General features: G+C 35.3%; 1 protein-coding gene across 1 annotated transcript; it reads right to left on the bottom strand.

Annotated features, from left to right (window-relative positions):
* Positions 1 to 317: 317 nt before the first annotated feature.
* LOC132169364 (uncharacterized) lies at positions 318 to 17,309 on the bottom strand. The gene is made up of 6 exons (XM_059580407.1): positions 16,970 to 17,309; positions 16,770 to 16,844; positions 16,107 to 16,195; positions 13,334 to 13,418; positions 11,067 to 11,148; positions 318 to 759 (listed from the first exon to the last, which is right to left on the bottom strand). Exons 1-6 carry the CDS (start codon positions 17,147 to 17,149, stop codon positions 668 to 670), a joined length of 603 nt encoding a protein of 200 aa, XP_059436390.1. The 5' UTR covers positions 17,150 to 17,309; the 3' UTR covers positions 318 to 667.
* Between the last annotated feature and the right edge of the window lie 3,238 nt (positions 17,310 to 20,547).

The following is a 20,547-nucleotide window of genomic DNA, read 5'->3' as shown; positions in this document are numbered from 1 at the left end:
AGCTTCCTGCCCATGGCATTTTCTCTTTGGCACTAATTTTCTCAGTGATTTAATATAGGAAAATCCTGATCATTTGTTCTTTTCTCTTCTAGGATCTGGTTCTCACTTTGCAATAAGTGCAGCATCCCCTGGGAAATGGATTGTAACCTCTTCATGCACCAGTTTTTGATATTTTTATATGACCAGGTTCTGAAGGTGACCTAAAAGTCTCATACATATAAATCTATCTATGAAACACAAACACCGAATATTGTGTCATATACCCAAATTTCATGCATGCAAATTACATACGGAAAAACTGATACTTTCATTCTAAATGAATGCTGTAATAAAGTTTATACTGAAATTAGATTTTGTACGTTGGTACACCCAAGAACCGCACCAATTTCCTAAACTGAAACATGAAAAAACAAACCTATAAATCAATGAGAAATCCAGTTTGAAAACCCTAAGTCTATGCCACATGTACATGGTGCATGGGGCAGTTTGTAATGGAAGATACCACCTTACAAAAATAAGCATAGAAAAAGCTACTGAAGCTTGTACCAAACAATGATCATATTCAGATATTAATCATAACTTCCTATGTATACTTCCCCTATCGGAAATTTAAAGGGGAAATAAGGCGGATTCGAGACTCTATGTAGCTTCGTTTGATTTGAGCTTGTCAACCTCCAACCTTAGCAACCTTTCTGTGCTCAATTTGGGCTGTTAATGGGCATTGCATCTCTGTCCAACTTATTGGAACCATTGTTGCACCTGCAGTAAAGCATCAAAAGTTGGAGGCACCATGCAGATACAAAAGTGTCATTAAGCATGCACAATCGCTGAAGAGAGTAAAATTTACAAATGGGAATTCAGTAATAATAGATGTTTCATGAAATGTTATATTTCATGTTAAGACTCGCAGCACAAATACAAACATTAATGATGTCTTCCCTAATCCCTATCAATCCCATTATAATTTGACATCCGAACAGAAGCAAGTTAATCAACACGGCTAGGATAATCATAGTGTGAGTTGAAGCAGAACTGATAGATAATTGAGTTCGACATGAAAACAAAGCAATTTATACAATCATCAATATCACTGACAGCGGCAAAACTGATTAGGAGTAAGAGATTGGTTGAGGGAGCAAAGAATAGCAAGATCATTACTCAAATGTAACATTACCAAAATCATGTGAACACAAACTCTCCCAGAAATAGATGTCCCAAACAACTAAATTCAAACAGACTCTTCAGTATACACTGCAATTACAAGGTAGGTCCTTTTATGGGAGAGATGGTATAGGAGAGCAACAAAGAAAATAGAATTTAATCAGCCAGCATAAACAAATAGGTCTTAAGCAGTGTCAAAGCAGTGTTTTAATCACATACATTAAGTTGTGCTTGGTCCACTAATCTAAATAATGTATCCGTACCTATACTATGGCATACTCATCATGCTTGCTATTAAGATAAATATCATACATGGTCCGAAATCAACTAAAAAGATAAAGCTTTCACAATAATCCGGTCACAAAGATTAGAATGAGAAGATGAAAAAGAAGTAGGATGTGACAATAACACATTTGAATGCATGAGGCACTGTAACTGTGCATTAGGTGGCATAACCCCATTCCCATTTTGGTAGCTGTCTGTTTTCAAACACAATCCAGTAATGCATCCCTAAGCAACGGTTTCAAGGCAGAGTGGTTAAATATTGCAAGAATGGCCATCGAAAAAACTAAATAAATATAATGACAATAATTCCTTACTGAAAAGGCCAACAACATGTCCAGGGGAATACATAATAAAATTGACACGGGAGAAAGGACTTTGATTACAAGCTGATGGCGGAATCTTGTTGTGCATTAGGTTGCTGGAAGCTAGAACAATGGTTGCAGGATTCTTTTGGCAGCATGGTTACTATGGGGATCAGGGATAGCTACACTAGGGAATTGTGGTGTAAAGGCTAAAAAATGTTACAGAGCTTAAGGTTTCAAACAGAGTAAGAAGGAAAGAGACTTGGCTAAGGGTGAAACAAGGAAGAGAACTCAAGTTTTTTTTTTTGATAGGTAAATTTGAATATATCAAAAACCCAACAGGGCGCAACACGATTACACAGGGAGTATAAAAGAGGCCAATAAAAAGTGGGTTACGGTTTTTATTGGATGGCCATTCTAAGTTGTGAACAGAGATCTGGTTTTATCGGTTTAGAGGCCAATAAAAAGTGGGTTACGGTTTTTATCCTACAAGTTTAGGATTCTATGGTCAGAAATCAATATCTAGATGCAAGATTTCAAATCACAGGAAATTAAAGAGAAGAAAATAACCTAGGCATCAATCTTAATTTTTGCTAAGCATCATATTTTTTTTTTTTGATAGGTAATAAGAAGTTTTATTGAAAAAGAAAAAGAGAAGAAAAAGCGGCTCTACAAGAACAAACCCCAAAGCACACCCACAAAAGCCCGCAAAAGGAACCCTAAGCATCATATCATACCTAAGCTTTCATTGACATCACAAAAACCTCGATAGCGTATTTTTGAAATCTCATAAACTTGTTCTCTGTTAAATGGAAAGCAATAAAGATCATATGCAGGCTTCTAGTACTCTTAAACCTAATACTACTTGGGCACCATGGGATTTGACTACAGTTGGGGCACTTTTTGGTTGCTGTCCAAGTCCAAGTGACAACTGCAGGATAGGCAACCCTTCAGGCTCGGGTTCATTAGAGGGAGTCTAAGCATGGAAATCTCACCAACTAAAAGTGATTTGTGGCTACTAGGGCACTGTAGGCCTGCAAAATACTTGACCCCAAGAAAAAGCCCATATGAACACAATCAACAATAAGAATAAATATTAATTTCAGCAGAAATAACAATCGCAACGTCAGTAGTGAGGTAATCATATAAAATGAGAAAAAAAAGGGGAGTGATTAAAGGAGAGGACATGACTGAGTGGTATTACATGAGTGATAGCATAACTATGAGACAACGATGGTTGAATGACCATAAGTCAGAAAATAGGGTTTTGCTTGTGGCTGGATCCGCTTTCAGCCGAGTTTTGGCTAAGGTGTCTGTTTTCCAGGCTTTTCTTTAGTTTGAAAAAATTTGGGGATGATATAAAGGAGTTGGGAAGCTCCCTCTTTCTCCCTCTCGGTATGTCTGTGTGAAGGTTGGACCAATCCTGCTTACATGGTGGAAAAGGTCCTCCAAACAACAGAGAAAATAAGAGGATAGGGAGGCTCTCTCTCTTTGGGTATAGTATAAGGGAATGGGAAACTCTCCCTCTCTATATGTCAGTATGGAGGTTTAGACCAATCCTCCTTATATGGTAGAAAGTCCTTCCACCAGCAGAATAATACAAGGGAATAGTGTTTCTGAGGGCAAGGAGCCAGAGGCTGAGGCGGCAGCAATGTTAGGATTTATGTCCTAAAAGCCAATTCATTTTTTTTGTGACAATTTGGTTTATTAAATAAAGTTGTGTATTTGTTAAATTATTTCAAGAACATTAAGCATATCATTGTATACATGTGCATATTATATTATTATATATATGTAATCCTAAAATTATATTGAATATGACTTAGGTGTATTAATGAGATTATCACATAGAAGATCCAAGTCATAAACTTTATAACTTATATTGTAGTTCATAGTCAGTAATGGAATTGGGTATTCCATTTGATAAAGCTATAACATATTAATTATAGGGAATTCATTATTCTAAGTCTTCGGCCGGAGCATTTTAGTAAGGAGTTCTAAAATTAAATGCACTAAATGAAATGTGATTTCAAGAGTACAACAATAATCAAGAGATTAAAATGGATACTCAATTATTAAGAGATAATGAATTAATTGACAGCTTATTTATGACTTTAATTCGACCATTGATTCTTTAACAGACGGATCAAATGCAATTATAAGAAGCCATTGGGAGTTTTGATTAATAAAAATAAATACTAGAGTACAATTACAGTTTTTAGTGGAATACATTGATTGTAATGAATAATAACCTAGAACAAGTCATGAGATAACGTGTCTTAGGCCTATTGGAGATACTTTTGTTTTACCTTTAGGTTTCTTCACAAGCTAAATATTACCCTTATTAGGCTTGACCTAATTGCACAAGTAATCCCCCCTATGGCCGTGTATGTAGAAGGCGGTGGGCTACGTTTCCAAATACTACTTTTACTAGGAGACACAAACCTATTTAAAAGGAGCTTGTATATGTTTAGAGGTCTCAAAACCCTAGCCTACACGGGTGTGGTTTGAAGTTTGGAGCAAGAGGATTCAAATCAACCCCAATATTGCAAGGTAAGCATCTTGTTTTGCTATTTTTTGTTTCACATAATTTGATACTATGCTTTCATGATGCTTGTTCATGGAATTTTTCTGTAGTAACTTTGAGTTATATTCCCAATAGCAAATGCCCCCTTTGGCAAGCCTAAATTTTCTCAACGGCAGGTATAATAACTGCCTTTGTTGCTCCCTTGCCCACCCTTAGAAAAAGATGCCCCTCCAGTCTAAATTCTACATCCCTAGTATAAAAGCATGTGAAATTGTCATTGTACTTTGTATAGCTGTCAAAACTCAAAGGGGCAAGTACTACCACATACAAGCAAATTGTGATGCGCCACTTTACACCATACAATAATGACAAAAGTCAAAAACTAATATAAAAAGAAGAAGTAAATTGTCACCAAACACGTGCGCCAATACACCACTATAGAAATAGTACTCGCTCAGTAAATTCTAAATTGTCAAAAACACATGCACCAGTATTAATGGCGAAGCCAAGATTAAAAGTCGAACAAAAATTGATTAAAGAATATAACTAACAAAATGAATAATTCAATATTGTTTAATACATATAAATGTAACTTGGTAATTTATTTTTGCATGCCTAGCGTTAATTTATTTAGTTGTCCTCAACAAGTTTACAAATTTTGAAATATATCATTCTTAATACACATAACCAAACAATCATTAATCAAATGATCTCCCATTCAATTGCGTAAATGATTTTTAACAACATTTATTGTTGAAAATATTTTTCAACAATAGATGTCGTAACTAACAGAATAAACGAAAATATCACCAATAAATAAACTAATAGATACAGAATATCCTTTTTCCATATCTTTTCAAAAAGTTGTCCAACCCCTTTGAGCGTTGCAAATTCTTTACCAGAACGCATGTGAATAATGTATGTTTCAATCTAATTATCCAAGATGATAAGTTGAACTGCCCAAAAATCATTATGATAAAACTAAACCAGCCAAATTCACTTCTTTTGGTTTAAAGCAGCAAACGACTTATCTGGACTCAAGCATCCAATACAAAGTAATAATACCGAATTCAACTCATCAAATTCCGAAAGTTGCAAATATATAATTGTATAATAAGCTTCACATGATAATAATGTGAATTTTTCATGCTTTGAGCTTTTCGCCATGATCGCGGTGGGATATTAGGAATAACAATAATTGATTTTTGCACAAATACAAAAACTTATAAAATAAAGAATTCCAACCATAATCCCTCATAAGTTGTAAATGTTGCTTCGAAAGTTCAACCAACTTCAATGCATTCACAATATCTTGATCCTTCGTAATAATGGCTGCGATAACTCATATGTACTCCTTAAAACATTTTCCATCAAATATAAATTGAAAGAAAATATATTTTTTTGATAAGTATAAATTGAAAGAAAATATAAAAGTCTGAAGATAATTAAATAGTATATTTGCTTCTACTCTCTGTTCATAATATAAATTATCTTTCATAATACATTCAATCACATTAATGATAGATAAAAACATGTGAATAAGGTTAACAACTACACCACAATGAAAACTCCAACGTATATCTCCAGATCTCTTAAAATTTATTTCTTGATTCAAGCCATGACCAGTATACATTTCATTATTTGGTAGTACTTCCACTACTTCAGTTGTTCGCTTTCCACGAAGTATGTCACTACATTCGCTTGATACTCGAACAACACTAAAAACACTATTAACCTTTCAAATTTGCTTGATGCTCCAACAACATAAAAAAAGTAGCAATTTGAATATGATTTATTGCAAACAACTAATGTTAGTTAAAGCTGAAGTGCAAAGCAATAAACATAACAAGCAAACTAATTATCTTTCAAAATAAGTGTTTTCAGTCCATTCAACTAACCTCGCATATTACTAACTTCATCGTATCCTTGTTGTTGCAACTTGTTAATACTTAACCTATGCTTGCTAAGCACAGACCGACTCAATTTTCATCTTCAATATTGCAATTGTGGTATTACTAACATGTGTAATGCCTAAAAAACATTCTATCACATAGCCACGCTTATTTGCATAACGCAAAATAATTGCCAATTGTTCTTTAACAAATACATCACGGAATTCATTAACTATGATACAAAACAATAAGTATCCAAGATCTTTGCTAGCATTTACAATTTCAACTACTACAATATTTGCTAATTCTTTTTGAATGACTAGTGCGATCATTCGATGATTTTTAAGAGCGTTTTCTAAGACTACCTTGTCAATTTCTTCATTATGTTTTGCAAGAAATCGCAATAATTCAATAAAATTTTCTTGATTATCTAATCATTGTTGTTGTAAAAAGTGAATACAATCAACAGATGCATTCAAATGAATACTATATTCCTTTTTCTGCTGATTTGATTCCTTGTCAAAAAAATGTTATGATGTTTTGTTTCTAGTTTCACAAAACTTCACATTTTCATCTAACTTAATTATGTGCACTATTGTGAGCCTCTACGTGACTCTATAACTTCTATTTCCTTTTGCAATTTCGAAATCCTTCACTAACAAACTTGTCTCCTCCTACTTGATCTTCAATGTCTGGTCAAAAGTGATAACAATAAGCAATACACTATCTTGTGAAATAATGTATTCCAAACCAGTCAACATGTTCTTTGAACCAAGCTGAATTAAAATGCCATATTTTTCCAAATTGCTTTGTGGAAAATTATGGTTAACCGGTTCGTAAGGTCTTTTTGTAGAAATGTTCTTCGAATTTGGTCTCGATCATTAGGATGGTAATCAGAAAAATTTCTTCTTAAGGATCTACTAGCAGATTCGCTAAATTTACCTCTACACGAGATCCCTTAGAATTCGATCGAATTTCGTCTCTATTAAGATGTTGCATATTGCTTATATTGTTCTCTCTTCCTACCAAACGCTAAAGAACAAGCAAGAGGAGACTCGCTTTTTACTTAAAGATATAGAAATTGGAAAAAGAAAGAAGTTACAGAGTCATGTGAGGCCTCATAATAGTGCAAATAATCAAGCTCAACCAAAATGTGAAGCTTTGTTAAATAAAAAACAAAGCATCCTAATATTTTTTTTCCCAAGCAATCAGATCAACAAAAAATGGAATATAGAACTCGTTTGAATGAATCAATTGATTGTATTTGCTTTTTACAACAACATGGATTAGCATTTCATGACCATGATGAATCTAATGACTTTAGTAATAAAAAATTTGTTCTTGAATTATTGTAGTTTCTTGCAAAACATAATGAAGAAATTGATAAGGTAGTCTCAAAAAATGCTTCTGAAAATCATCAAATAATCACACCAAACATTCAAAAAGAAATAGCAAATGTTGCAACAGTTGAAACTATAAATTTTATTGTTAAAGATGTTGGAGACTCATAGTTTGCTATGATAGTTGACGAAACCCATGACGTATCTGTTAAAGAACAATTGGCAATCGCTTTGCGTTATGCAAATAAGTTGACCATGTGATTGAACGCTTTTTTAGGCATTACACATGTTAGCAATACCACAGTTGGATTATTGAAGATGACAACTGAGTCAATACTTAGCTAGCATAGGTTCAGCATTAGCATATTGCGGAGGCAAGGATACAATGGAGCTAGCAATATGCGAGGTGAGTTAAATGGACTTAATACACTTATTTTAAGAGATAAATTGTTTGCCTATTATGATTATTACTTTGAACATCAGTTTCAATTATCATTAGATATTACAAAAACTCCTCCAAATTGCTACTTTTTTTAGCTTGGTCAATTGTGTTTTTCATGATGTTGGAACATCATGCAAACATCATGACATACTTAATGAAAAAAGAACTGCTAAAGTTGTGGAAGCACTACGAAATAATGAAATTTTTGCTAATCATGAAATCAATCTAAAGAAACTTGGAGAAATGCATTGGAGTTCTCATTATGGTACACTTGTTAACCTTATTCAAATATTTCCTTTTGTCATCAATGTTATTGAATATATTGTAGAAGATGGTTGATATTCTTAACAAAGTGCGAAAGCAAATATACTAATTAATTTGCTCCAATCTTTTGAATTTGCTTTCAATATACATTTAATGAAAAATGTTTTGGAGATTACATGAGTTATCTCAAGCATTACAACGAAATAATCAAGATATTGTAAATGCAATGAAGTTGGTTGAACTTTCAAAGATGGTGGGTGAAATTCTTTATTTGAAGAAGTTTCGGTATTTTGTGCCGAAACAATGTTGTTATTGTTCCCAATATGGATGATTTATTCCGATCGCGATTATGACAAAACATTCAAAAGCATGAAAAATTCACATCATTATTGTGTGAAGCTTTATTAAATTGTTATAAATATGCAACTCCAAGTACTTTACAGTCATTCTAATGAGATGAACCCTAAATTATTGCTTTGTTTAGCATGCTTCAATCCAGATGACTCATTTGCTGCTTTTAACAAGGAAAAATTAATTGAGACCGCTCAATTTTATCCTAATGATATTTCAGCAATTCAACTTATTACCTTAGATAACTAGCTTGAAACATACATCCTTTACATGTGTTCTAGTGAAGAATTTGCAACAATCAAAGAAATTAGACATCTTGATGGTAGAGATGAAAAATAATATTTTATATCCATTAGTTTTCATTGGTTACATTGTCATTGATTCGGCCAGTTGCGACAGCTATTGTTGAAATAACATTTTCAGCAATAAATATTGTTGAGAATGATATATTCAAAACTATCAACAACTTCTTTTTTATAAGTAATGAAAAATATTATTACAAAAACCGTAAGACGCCCCCAAGTACATTGGCAGTGAAGGAGGTTGTTCCGGGGAGGAGTCTTCTCCGGCGAGGCTTTCTTAACCCTCAGCCCCTGCCAGCAACTTTGGGCTTGCATTAGGAATGCGACTTCATTCCGACAATGGTGGCGACTAGGGCTACGGTGAAAGTGTCTAATGTACATCGTAATTTGGGTTGTCTCCGGTTGGATTTTGTTATGGATAGTCTTCGTAGCTGGTGGTAAGGAATCATGGAGGCGATTTTTGGGTGGAGGATCCGAGTGAGGGGATCGAAGACTCTGCAGTGCTTCTCCCTCGGAAGGTAAAGGGTAGAAGGGAGCTTCTAAATTTAGAGTGTACCATCAAATATGATTTTAAGGGATGAAGAAATCATGCAATGATTTCAAAATATGAAAACTTGTCGAGGAAAACTAAATAAATTAAAGCTAGGCATCAAAAAATAAATTACAAGTTACATTTATATGTTTTAAACAATATTTAATTTTTGCTGAACTATTTATTTATTTGGTTAGTTATATTCTTCATTATATTTAATCAATTTGCGTTCCTATCTTTTAATCTTGTGCCCTATGAATCAATCTACTACTGTCTAAGGGTAATATAAAGGAATGGGATACTAAATATGAGCTTGAGGTTCGAAAGCAATGGTCCTAGCATGGCCTAATGTACGAGGCACTCGCTCCACCGTCGCACTCGGCGCCGAAGGGCACCCCTGCAAGTGCACCGCCCTAGCTACCACCTCTGTGAAGGTCTCTCTACCGTCACCTTTCATCATCTCCTTACCCGTTGAAACCGGAGAAGAGCCACCTAGAGTGGTTGACTGTGAACCATTAGTGGGTTGGCATGAGGGCAAAATTCCACTCCCATTGCCAATAGGGAGACCGAAGAAAAACACCACATATCTCATCTTAGCGGAAAAGCTGCTCCATCCCCTCCCTCCCCGCCACTCAAACTCTGCCACCTTCAAAAACAAGCCAGAACTATTAGAGCGTCTTTGAGCAATGAACACCTTGTTTCCATCCCCTGGCGATTTGAAAAACTCAATCACCTATCGTTCGAACCAACTCCCCCACCAAGTTCAACAGCCAAACAACACCCAGCTTACCCAACAATATTTCTCAAGGAGCCCCATGGCTTCTTTCAACAGACAAAGAACTGAATACACCTCTGCTGCTGAGAGCTCAAAGGCTTTATGTTCTACATAAACCAACTCAAGAAACCCTTCATAGACAACCAAAACCAAAGGCTCCAACCACGCCAACATTAAAGAGCACACAGAAACAATAGAAGATGTTGACACATGCCTCCAAGTGCCGACAAGAGGGAGTAAAAGAGAGGAAGAGAACTTTTACAAATATAGCATCACAAAATTTTAAGGAGCATCATGCAGCTCCATAGTATTGCAGTAAATAGAAACCACAATTCCTGCAACAGAAACTTAATTTAATGAAAAGCTTAATTTGATTTACTTAGTCAGATATTCTTCATGTCAAAAAGGGTTTTAATAGATGTTTAGATTGTTTATCCCAAAAAAATTGTTACTTGCCTTTCAATATGATATATAAAGATCACTATTAACATCAAACAAATTTTTTTATTGGTAAGTTACCATATACCCATAAGTATTTAATCTTTGACCTTATCTTCTGCCCCATTCTTAACAGGGAAGTGTCATTTGAATTAGACCTCATTGGTTAGACTTGTAAGCAAACCAACAAACAGAAGATGAAAACAATATAATGCACTTAAATGGAAAAATACGAGGGAAAAGGCTGACTTTAGTGGAAAAGGGTACATTAACACACTAATCAAAGCATAGGAAAGCACATTACTGCTCTAAGAATGTTATACTCACTCATTGTGCAAACAACATTCTAAAATTCCAATACAACTAGAAAGCACAAATTCTTATTTAATACAATTTCCAAAAAATAAAATAAAATAAAAAAGAAAGAAAGAAAGAAAAAAAGAGAACCATCTTACCTGACGTACTCTCGGCAGACACAACACCCAATTCATTCTGTGCAGTTGATAGATAATAAGCTCGAGCATCTCCAAGGGACAGCTTATCAAAACCAAGTTAAGGAGAATCAACACCCCCCACTCCTTAAAATAATCAATGTAAGCATAAGGAGTAATTCTAAATACTCACCTCATCCTACTCTTATACCACTGAACTGATGTGGTAGTGCCCATTACTCTTTGAATTTTTTTCTTTTTTTTAATAAAGGTTAAACCAATGGCTAATAGACACTGCTACATCAACCCAGTGGTATGAGAGTGGGATAGGAGATAAGTATGTAGCATTACTCAAGCATAAGTGGCAAGTACAAGTGATGAGGATGCATAACTAATAAATAGATATATTCCCCATTAGCTTCCAACCTTGATTGATCCAAATAATTAATTTCTTGCTCTTCGAAACTAGACTTTTAAAGTGATTGCCCTTAACAAGGAATTAACAAAAGTCCATCCTTCACCACCTAGGGAAAAAGAGAAAAGACTTATTTGACATTGCGCACAAGACTTAATAGCATAGAATTCTAAAATTCACTAGAATTAGTACTTCATAAACTATGCTTTGCCCTCAATGGTATAAGCCATTTTCACTTTGCCCTCAATGGTATAAGCCATTTCCACTTTGCCCTTTTATGATTGGAAAAGTGCAATTTGACCCACTGAGGTTTGCTGTATTATACGTTGCCATCAAGAGAGATGACATGTGCCCTTAACCCTTTTGACACAGGTGTTCCAGATGCATGCTACCTTATGCTTATGGGGTAAAGTGACAATTTGTAGACCAAAGGATGGCAAAGTGAGGGACCATACCAAAAGGGGCAGAACTAGAGAAAAGCACAAGTACATGTTTCTTCTAATCCACTAAAGCTTTTAACACTTTTCTTCTTGTCCCACTGTCTAGCCAACCATGCCAGTACCCAACAGTTTATCCATGATCCTTAGGGGCTTGTTTCCTTGATTAAAAAAAAAAAAAAAAAAATCCATGTAAAAGAAAAGTACAACTCACAAAACAAAGTATATTAGAATTACTCCTAAAAAAACTACATTCTCCAATTCAAAAGATCTAAAAAATTGAACAAAGTGGGACAAACATTGGCTAAAGCAGTCATCGAATCATACAAAAGCTCAAAAACAAAGACTTAATTGCATGCTAAGGACACTCAACACTGTCAAAAGTCCTATAATTCCTCCCTCTCTAAATTGTCCACATTACAACAACATTCAAAATCTTTATATTCTTATGATGATCAAACCTCTCTTGCCAACATGCATTCAGTTGGGTCAAGTATTATCCATAAGACACCAAATAGTGAAAACACAAATGATCAACTAGATAATGGATGGAGAGATAATCAATGGACTCTCCACTACTTATGCACATACAACACCAATTAACGATCAATAAATTCCCCATATATTACTTATCAAAAAATAAATAAATTCCCCATATAAATACAATATATCGTCAAAATCGACCCTAATGCCACTACCCAAATGAAGAAAACAATCTTTCCCGGCACCTTAGTACCCAAATACTCTTCCAAGGGAAATTCACACTAACCAACCCTCCTAATGCTCCACAAAACGACAAAACCTCAAATTTCCCAGACCATGCCAATCTCCCATATATTTTATCCCAAAGGGCTTGTCTAGCCAACCATGCCGGTACCCAATAGTTTAGGACGATGCCAAAGGGTAGAACCACTTACTACCTCTTTTCTAAAATCTTGTACTCCAACTTCCTCACCCTATAATGGAAACCTCAATCATCATATTACATAAATCTATGACCACCAAAGGAGTTAAAATAATTATGTCTTTTATAGTTGTTACTCCTAGCCATCACTCATAAATCATACTGGTATTGAAAGTATCCTAAATCATTATTTTGTGTGGTATAGCAAGAGTAAGCCATGATAAGAAACAACATTTCTGGATTTTAAAAAAACAAAAAAGTAGAATGTACAATCACAGGGAGAGAGAGAGAAGAGAAATGGTAGCGTGCTGAGTTATTTATCCCACTTGAATAATCATTAGCAACTCCAAAATTAGAAAGTTTGTACTGAATCTTCACCCCCACCAAAAAGAACGCAATTCTGTTGGAGATTATTTTTGTCTTTTGCAAAATTCTCCAAATGATACAAATACACACACACACACACACACATATTAGATAAAACTTCACAATCAGTCACAAACAGTATCAGAGGTCATGCAAGTATAAAGGATACCACGAGAGCCCTGACAATGTCACCAGCACGAAAAGATAAGTGCATATCCACTTTATCAATCTCAGTTGCTCTAACATCTTGTTGCCTGTGAAGATTAAGAATGACTGAGTTTGCAACATACTCATAACTTGGCCTAAATTATACAAATCTATTCAAAAATTCATTGCTGAAGACCATACTGCAATTATACATATGTATAAATAAGATTTAACGGTGTAACATAATAAAATTAATGCAAATATCATCTAATATATGCAATGCAAAAGCAAAACTGAAAAAAAGGTACGTAGAGACAATAGATAATTTGATTGATCTTTATTTAAATATCTGCATAAGCATCCAGAATTACATGCTTTGAGCAATAAGAAACTCTGCCATGCAATTACACATACTTCATTATGAAAAAATGAAGAGCTGTTAACAGTATGCATGAACGAAATGAAGCATATAGGTGAACACTAAATCTCTTAAACATATAGGCATCTTGTATAAATCATGACCAAATAACTGATGAGCTTAAATCAGAAGTGGAAAGCAGATAACCGCGAATGGACATGAAGATGTGTTCCCAAACACTAACCACAACAGAATTAACCCTACTCTTTAATCGGAAACCCGAGGCATTCGAATACCTCTAAAAGTGAAATGTCCAAGCTATACTCTATGACCTACACAATTAGTAAATACTATTCAATCCAAAGAGACTCATTATGCAGTACCTATAAAAAGACATTTTCAAAGGCTCCATTAGGTTCCCCAAAAGGAAAGGAAAGGAAACTTATCGATCTTTTCTAGATAATTCTCAGCAATAGTTTTGTTTAATTAAAAGAAAAGTATGTTTTACAATACCTCAGGGCTGAATTTATATAACTCAACATCTCATAATAATTATCTCCTAGTTCCAAGACTCCCTAGAGACAACTACCATAATAAATACTTCTATTTCCAACAGCAAGCAGTCAAATAAGACTTATTGCCTCACATAAAAACTCTTCACTGTCTTAAATTCAGAACCAACTACAAAATAAAATACTTAATTGCATAGTTGCCCCAAAACTAGATTAATTAATAATCAGCCAGAACTTTAAGATATACTAAAGACACCCATAAACATGAAATTAAAGCTTGGTGGCTGCATCAGTCTCCCCCGGTTGGAGACAACTCAACCTCAAGTTGTCATCATCCTTGTTCTCAAAAGGGTCACCTTCGTAAGGATTAGGTGCTTGACATTGAACACATCTAAGGTCTTAAGATGACTTGGAAGTTTCAACTAGTAAGAATTATCATTGATCCTTTTAATAATTTTGCAAGGACCAACTTTGCAACCTCTTAGCTTGTTGTAAACACCAATAGGAAACCTTTCCTTTGTAAGAACTACCCAAACATTATCCCTTCAAAGATAACCTTTCTACAATGTTGATCTACAGTTTTTTTGTATCTCAAATTGCCATCTTCAATCCTTTTCTGCACTTCTTCATGGATGGACTTGATGTAATCAGCTCTCTTGTTCACTATACTTGGATTGGGAATGGGAGCCAGGTCTAGAACACTATTTGAATTCTGACCACAGATAATCTCAATTGTGCTGACACTTAGTGGTTCGATTTTGAGACCAATTGAATGCAAACTCAACATGTGGTAATACTAAACGCCACTCTTTAGGCTTATCCCCAACAATGCAGCCCGGCCATAGAATGGCTTCTCACAGTCACTATCTAACCCCTCATCTTCTTCCACAGATCTAGAAGCTTCTAGTTCTGCTACCGTCTAAGTAAGAAACTCAATCTGTCTATTCAATTGCTCAACATCAGAGGCACCAGGATTGGGATCAGCCGGCCATCCTGCAGGCTGTCTACCACGTCCTTGACCAGCCATAACCACAAAAAACACACTGTAATCGCCACTAGCTCTAATACCAAATGATGCAGGCTACAGTACACCAAGGACTGTTGAAACTGATTTAGAACAAATAAAGAGAAAGGTAGAGGAAGTAGATGGAAAGACACAAACCCAAAGTAGGGCTGTAGAGTATACTTAATAGCATAGCAACCCCAAAACTACTTTTTTTTATAAGTAATTCAATCTTATTAAAAAGTGCAGTGAGGTGCAACCCTGGTACTGAAGAAGAATACAAGAGGATGATTGAAATTCACAACCATTCGCTACCCAAATTGCTAGAGCATATATGGGACCCATCTATCCGGGTAGGTGGCCGAGCGGCCAAAATTGCTTGCTAATTACTATGGATCCCAATCCTACAAGAGAAGCCACCTTTTAACCAGGAAAAAGAGAACCAGATTAATTAATAATCCAGCAGAACTATAAGAAATACTTAAGACACCCATAAACATGAAATCAAAGCTTGCTAGCTGCATCACTTGTGCTCTAAGTCTCTAGCTCCTAAAGAAAATGACAAAGCTATCTAATCAATATACTACCAAGTATTTGGTTAGTACAAAACTGTTGGGAGATAAAGCAGTTATGGAGTTTTTACCAAGAATACATTAATATACATAATTGAACACAACTCTAGCCCAAAAGCCTAAGCTAATGGGCTAAGGTCCACTTACACTCACAACAAAAACAGTATCATAATGTCATTATTATGTTCAACAGTACAACAATAAGAAGTTGGGCATGGTCTGCGCTTCACTGTTTCATCTGAATGCAACCATCTTAGCAAAACAAGTAAAGGGGCTGGACATGTGCAACTGCTCCCTTAATAAATAAAGGGATTTTAGGTGCATTACGATGATAAAAGGATGATACATACCTAATTATGCCAGTAAACTTTTCTCGAACAGACTTGGGACCAACACACATAATATCAGCTGAAGCCATCTTAGCCATCACTTTAGTAACCTATCATAATCAAGAAAAAGAAAAATATATATATAAAAAAACAAAAAGACATCTACATATATAAATCATTTTAAAACATAACTCACAGAAAGAAAGAAAGGTAGTAAGCTTGATAGCAATACAAATGTTGTTCAAGCGAACAACTAGAAACACATATCTATATAGATATATGCATTAAGAAAACTCAATACAAACATAAGCTGGATGGGGAAAAAAAAAAAAGATATATATTTTCGAATCTTTAAATAATGCTTGTGACGATGTTCTCAACAATGAACTACAAACCATAAAAGGCACAAAAGAGCACTATAAACTAACACAGACTTGTATAAATATGTATTGCGAGTGAGTTTTTAAAAAATTGCGAAAATCTACATTTACTAATAGCAGCCGACTTTAAAGGCTAAACTGCAATTTTACCATACGCTTAATTGGATTTTTAAAAATCAAGCTTTCCAATCACATGCTTTAAAATCCCTATTTTAAAATGAACCATTTTGAAATCGCAAACCCAAACAGATTCTAATGCAACATAACACATAGGAGGAGGATAATATTTAAAGAGGCCACTTACTCGGGCAAGAACCACGGATCCCGGTTCTGGAATAACACCATGGGCCTTGTGATGAGTTACTTCCACAGTGGGTCTCTGTAAGTGACAATGAATATTGAGAAAAAACAATAAAAACAACAAATGAAGCCAATAATAGTGCAACTAAAAAGGAGTAAAGATGATTTCAGTAATTCCAAGTGTGCTGTTTATTGTGGAAGAACCTGATCCTGGTCGGGGGAGTCGGGAGGAGGGGAGACGATGCGGCGGAAGCCAGTGAGGGAAGCGTAGACCAAGTTGTTGTGGGGCGCCACGTAGGCGCCTCTCCCTGCCCTCACGTCGGATGCCTTTCCCAGGACTTCCCCTGGTGTCACCACCTCTTTCTCTCGTCCCGCTTCCTCCATTCTCTCTCTCTCTCTCAAAATAGGCAGCGGCAACGGCAGTGGAGGGTTCGCAAGACTCGCCTTTTGATGGTTTAACCGATAGAATGATTATAGAGCCGGCTGCGGGACAATGGTTTCGGCCGCGTAGTTGTGTTTTGCCCTACCTTTGGGCTTTGGGAGTTTTTTGAAGTTGTAGAGCCGTAGAGGGAAACATATAACATTATATTTTAAATAATAATAAAAAATGAATTATTTTTCTTTTCTTTTGTGTTTTTCACTTTTTTGGATCATGTTAACAAGAATTCTAGGGTGGAATTACATAACTTATTGATCGGAGAATTCAATATATATATATATATATATATATATATATATATATGGCTTTTATTTTTACTAACTGTGACGATCTTGATTCCCATGAGATTATTTTTTCAAGTTTGCTTTTGTTTTACTAACAGTGCTGATTTTGTCCAACTTTAAACTATATTTGCAGTGTGAAACAGAGCATCGCCTCCTAACTTGGTGGCCTTGGTTGTATATTCTCCGGCAGTGACGATGGAGATGTGTTTTAATGTTGTTCTCCATTCATGGCATAAAAATACTGAGATCCTTAAAAAGCTCTTGCTGGTTTGCTTGTGGATGTTGGGGAGGTTACAGTGTAGAAATAATAAACAGAAGAGGAAAAAAAAACTGTCCCACATTGCTAAAAAAAAATGGAACCCTCCAAGCTTACTTTTCTATAAAAATGAGGCATATCATTTTCTTCTAAATCCAAGCCAGCTTGTTGAGCCCAATGAGCCGTTTTGAGTTGGGTGTCGAATAAGCCAAAAATACAAATTTTTTTTAAAACCTGTTAGGGTATTCCGGTTCCGGTTTTGGCCAATAACCATGAACTGGGACCGGGTTGACACCCCTAAGACAAACGAATAATAACTAAAAATAAACAAAAGCCAACAGAAAATAAAGCTAGATCCATCTTGAACATGCTCAATGGATTTTTTGATAGAATCTCACGGCGGAAAAGGAAGATGAGTCACACCTCACAAAGAAAAGTTGCATCTAGAACAAAAGCATTACACTCAAACACATAATTTCAAATTTCAAATTCTTCACTCATCTATTAATATAGGGGGAATGTTAGGTGCTCTCCTGGTATTCTCTTAATATTCTCATAGTATTAAGTGGATATTATTTAAAAACAAAAAAGAAAGTCACACTTATTTCTGTCTTTTGGTTTTTAGAAAATAATATCCACAAGAGAACACCAGAAAAACACCAAGAGAGCACTTTAGCATTTCCCTTAAAATAATGAGAAATGATTGGCGTTAATAATTTGCACATTTTTCTCTCATATTATCCTACAAATTCAATAGATCAACCATTAGATTTGTAGGGTTTACTATTAACTTATGTGGGGTCCACATACATCTACGAATCTAATGGTTGATTTATAAGATGAGATAAGAAAAATATTGATGCCGATCATTTCTCTAAAATAATTACACTTGCGTCCCTTGTATACCCAACTTATTGAATAATAAAAACATAACACAAAAGGGACTCTACTACGTAGAAACAAAAGATGACTACTCATTGAGTTAGGTCCTGTTTGGGATTGCATTTGCGGGGTTTTAAAGTGTTTTTAACACACAAAAAGTCTGTTTAAAGAAAAAAGTACTCATTTGGTAAAAAAAATTAAAAGCGCTTTTAAGGATTCAAAAATCCTAAAAATTGTAAAAATGCACTTTTGGCAAAAACTTAAAAATGAACTTTTTGCCCAAAAACTCTTTTTGACTTAAAAGCTCTATTTCTCAAACGTAATCCAAAATAGGCTCTTAAATAAGTCTTGTCTGGGTGTGCATTTGGGGGGCCTAAAGTGCGTTTAACACTCAAAAAAATTCATTTAAAGAAAAAAGTACCTGTTTGGTAAAAAATACTGAAAGCGCTTTTAAGGGTCCCAAAAACCTAAAAAGGCCAAAACGCACTTTTGGCAAAGCTTAGAGCATTCCCAGCAGCTTCCTCGTCATTTTCCCTATATTTAAGGATCCAAACTGCTTTTTACTTCCTTATGTTAAAATACGCCCCAATAGCTTCCCTTAATCATTCCCTATATCATTAAAATATTTATTTTTTTAATTATATTATATATATGAGAGGAGAGAGAATTGTAAGAGGAGAGAGGAGAGTGTAAAGAAGAGAGAGAAATGTTTTTTTCGAATTTAATAATCATAAGGATCGCAATAGTAGAACCCTATACTTTGGGTTCTACTGTAGCGATCCTCATGGTTGAGGCTTATTTAGGGAATCTGCTGTGGGACATTTTTTGTGATTTTTTGGACATATTCCCTACACATAGGGAACAGACTCCCTTATAGGGAGTCTGCTGGGAATGCTCTTACAAATGAAACTTTTGCCAAATAGCACTCTTTGACTTAAAAGCTTTATTTCTCAAATACAATCTCAAACAGGCTCTCAAGTCTTTAGTAATGTTATATCATTTTAATTCTAATGCAATAGTGTTTTGTTTATTAATTCTAGTGTAAGAAACACAGTCTTATTTCTCTCACATAGTTTTTAGAAAATAATATACACCTAAGATCAGGAGAACACTAGGAAAACACCAGAATAACACTTAGATCCTTTTATGGAATGATTTTAAGGACTTGAAGTCTTGAACCATGAGTTGGAGAGTCATGAAATTGGACTTATTAACTTCTAGCATTTCTCTTGGGAAAATGAGAATTTTCAAATGAGACTTTCCATCTTTGAATCATTTATTATTATTATTATTATTATTATTTTATTTTATTTTTTTTCCATTTTGAACTATGAGACTTTCAAAAATCAAAGGTTGGAAGACGCTTTCTGCTAGGGTTTCATCTCTAGCAAAGAGCTCTGTCGGAGAGGGAGAACCCATGTTCTCCCCCTCCCCCCTCCTCCCTCTCATCCTCTTCTCCCTTCGTCCTAGAACTAGCCTATTTACTTGATGTCCCTTGCTCTTTGGGCGTTTTCTTCCTCTCCCTCCCTCTCCACCTCTTTTCTGATTTTAGGGCTCTTTGGAGGCCGATCTTCCACCCTTCTCCATCCGCCACACCTGTTGTTGGGTTCCGTTTGGCTCTGGTTCGTGTCTTACCCAATCGACCGCCTGTCGCCTGGTCCACCTCGACGCGTGCTCCACCACCTTGCTACCCGGATCCGCCAGTGCCCATCACACCTTTTGCACTAGATCCGTCTCTCCAGATGTGGTTTGATTTCGATTCTCTCCGGCTGTTTTTTTTTTTTTTTTCGTTTCTGGTTGTTTTATTTCCTTTCCTTTATGTCTGTCTTCTGCCGTGTATTTTGGTGTGTTGTTTTTGTTGCCTTACTTGTTTGTCACACTTTGTGGGTAATGCTTTTGGGGGATTCACTCAAACTCCCCC

This window comes from Corylus avellana, chromosome ca2 (genome assembly GCF_901000735.1).
Source record: "Corylus avellana chromosome ca2, CavTom2PMs-1.0".
NCBI lineage: Eukaryota > Viridiplantae > Streptophyta > Magnoliopsida > Fagales > Betulaceae > Corylus > Corylus avellana.
Note: the sequence above shows the minus strand (reverse complement) of the source record. Positions and strands in the feature narration are given on the sequence as shown.

Excerpts from the sequence above, each read along its gene's own strand:
- LOC132169364 (XM_059580407.1), bottom strand. The coding sequence starts at position 17,149 with ATGGAGGAAGCGGGACGAGAGAAAGAGGTGGTGACACCAGGGGAAGTC. Across the intron at positions 16,845-16,969 it reads ACTCCCCCGACCAGGATCAG|AGACCCACTGTGGAAGTAAC; the intron begins GTTCTTCCACAA and ends TGTCACTTACAG. Across the intron at positions 11,149-13,333 it reads ACATTGTCAGGGCTCTCGTG|CTGTCCCTTGGAGATGCTCG; the intron begins GTATCCTTTATA and ends GGTTTTGATAAG.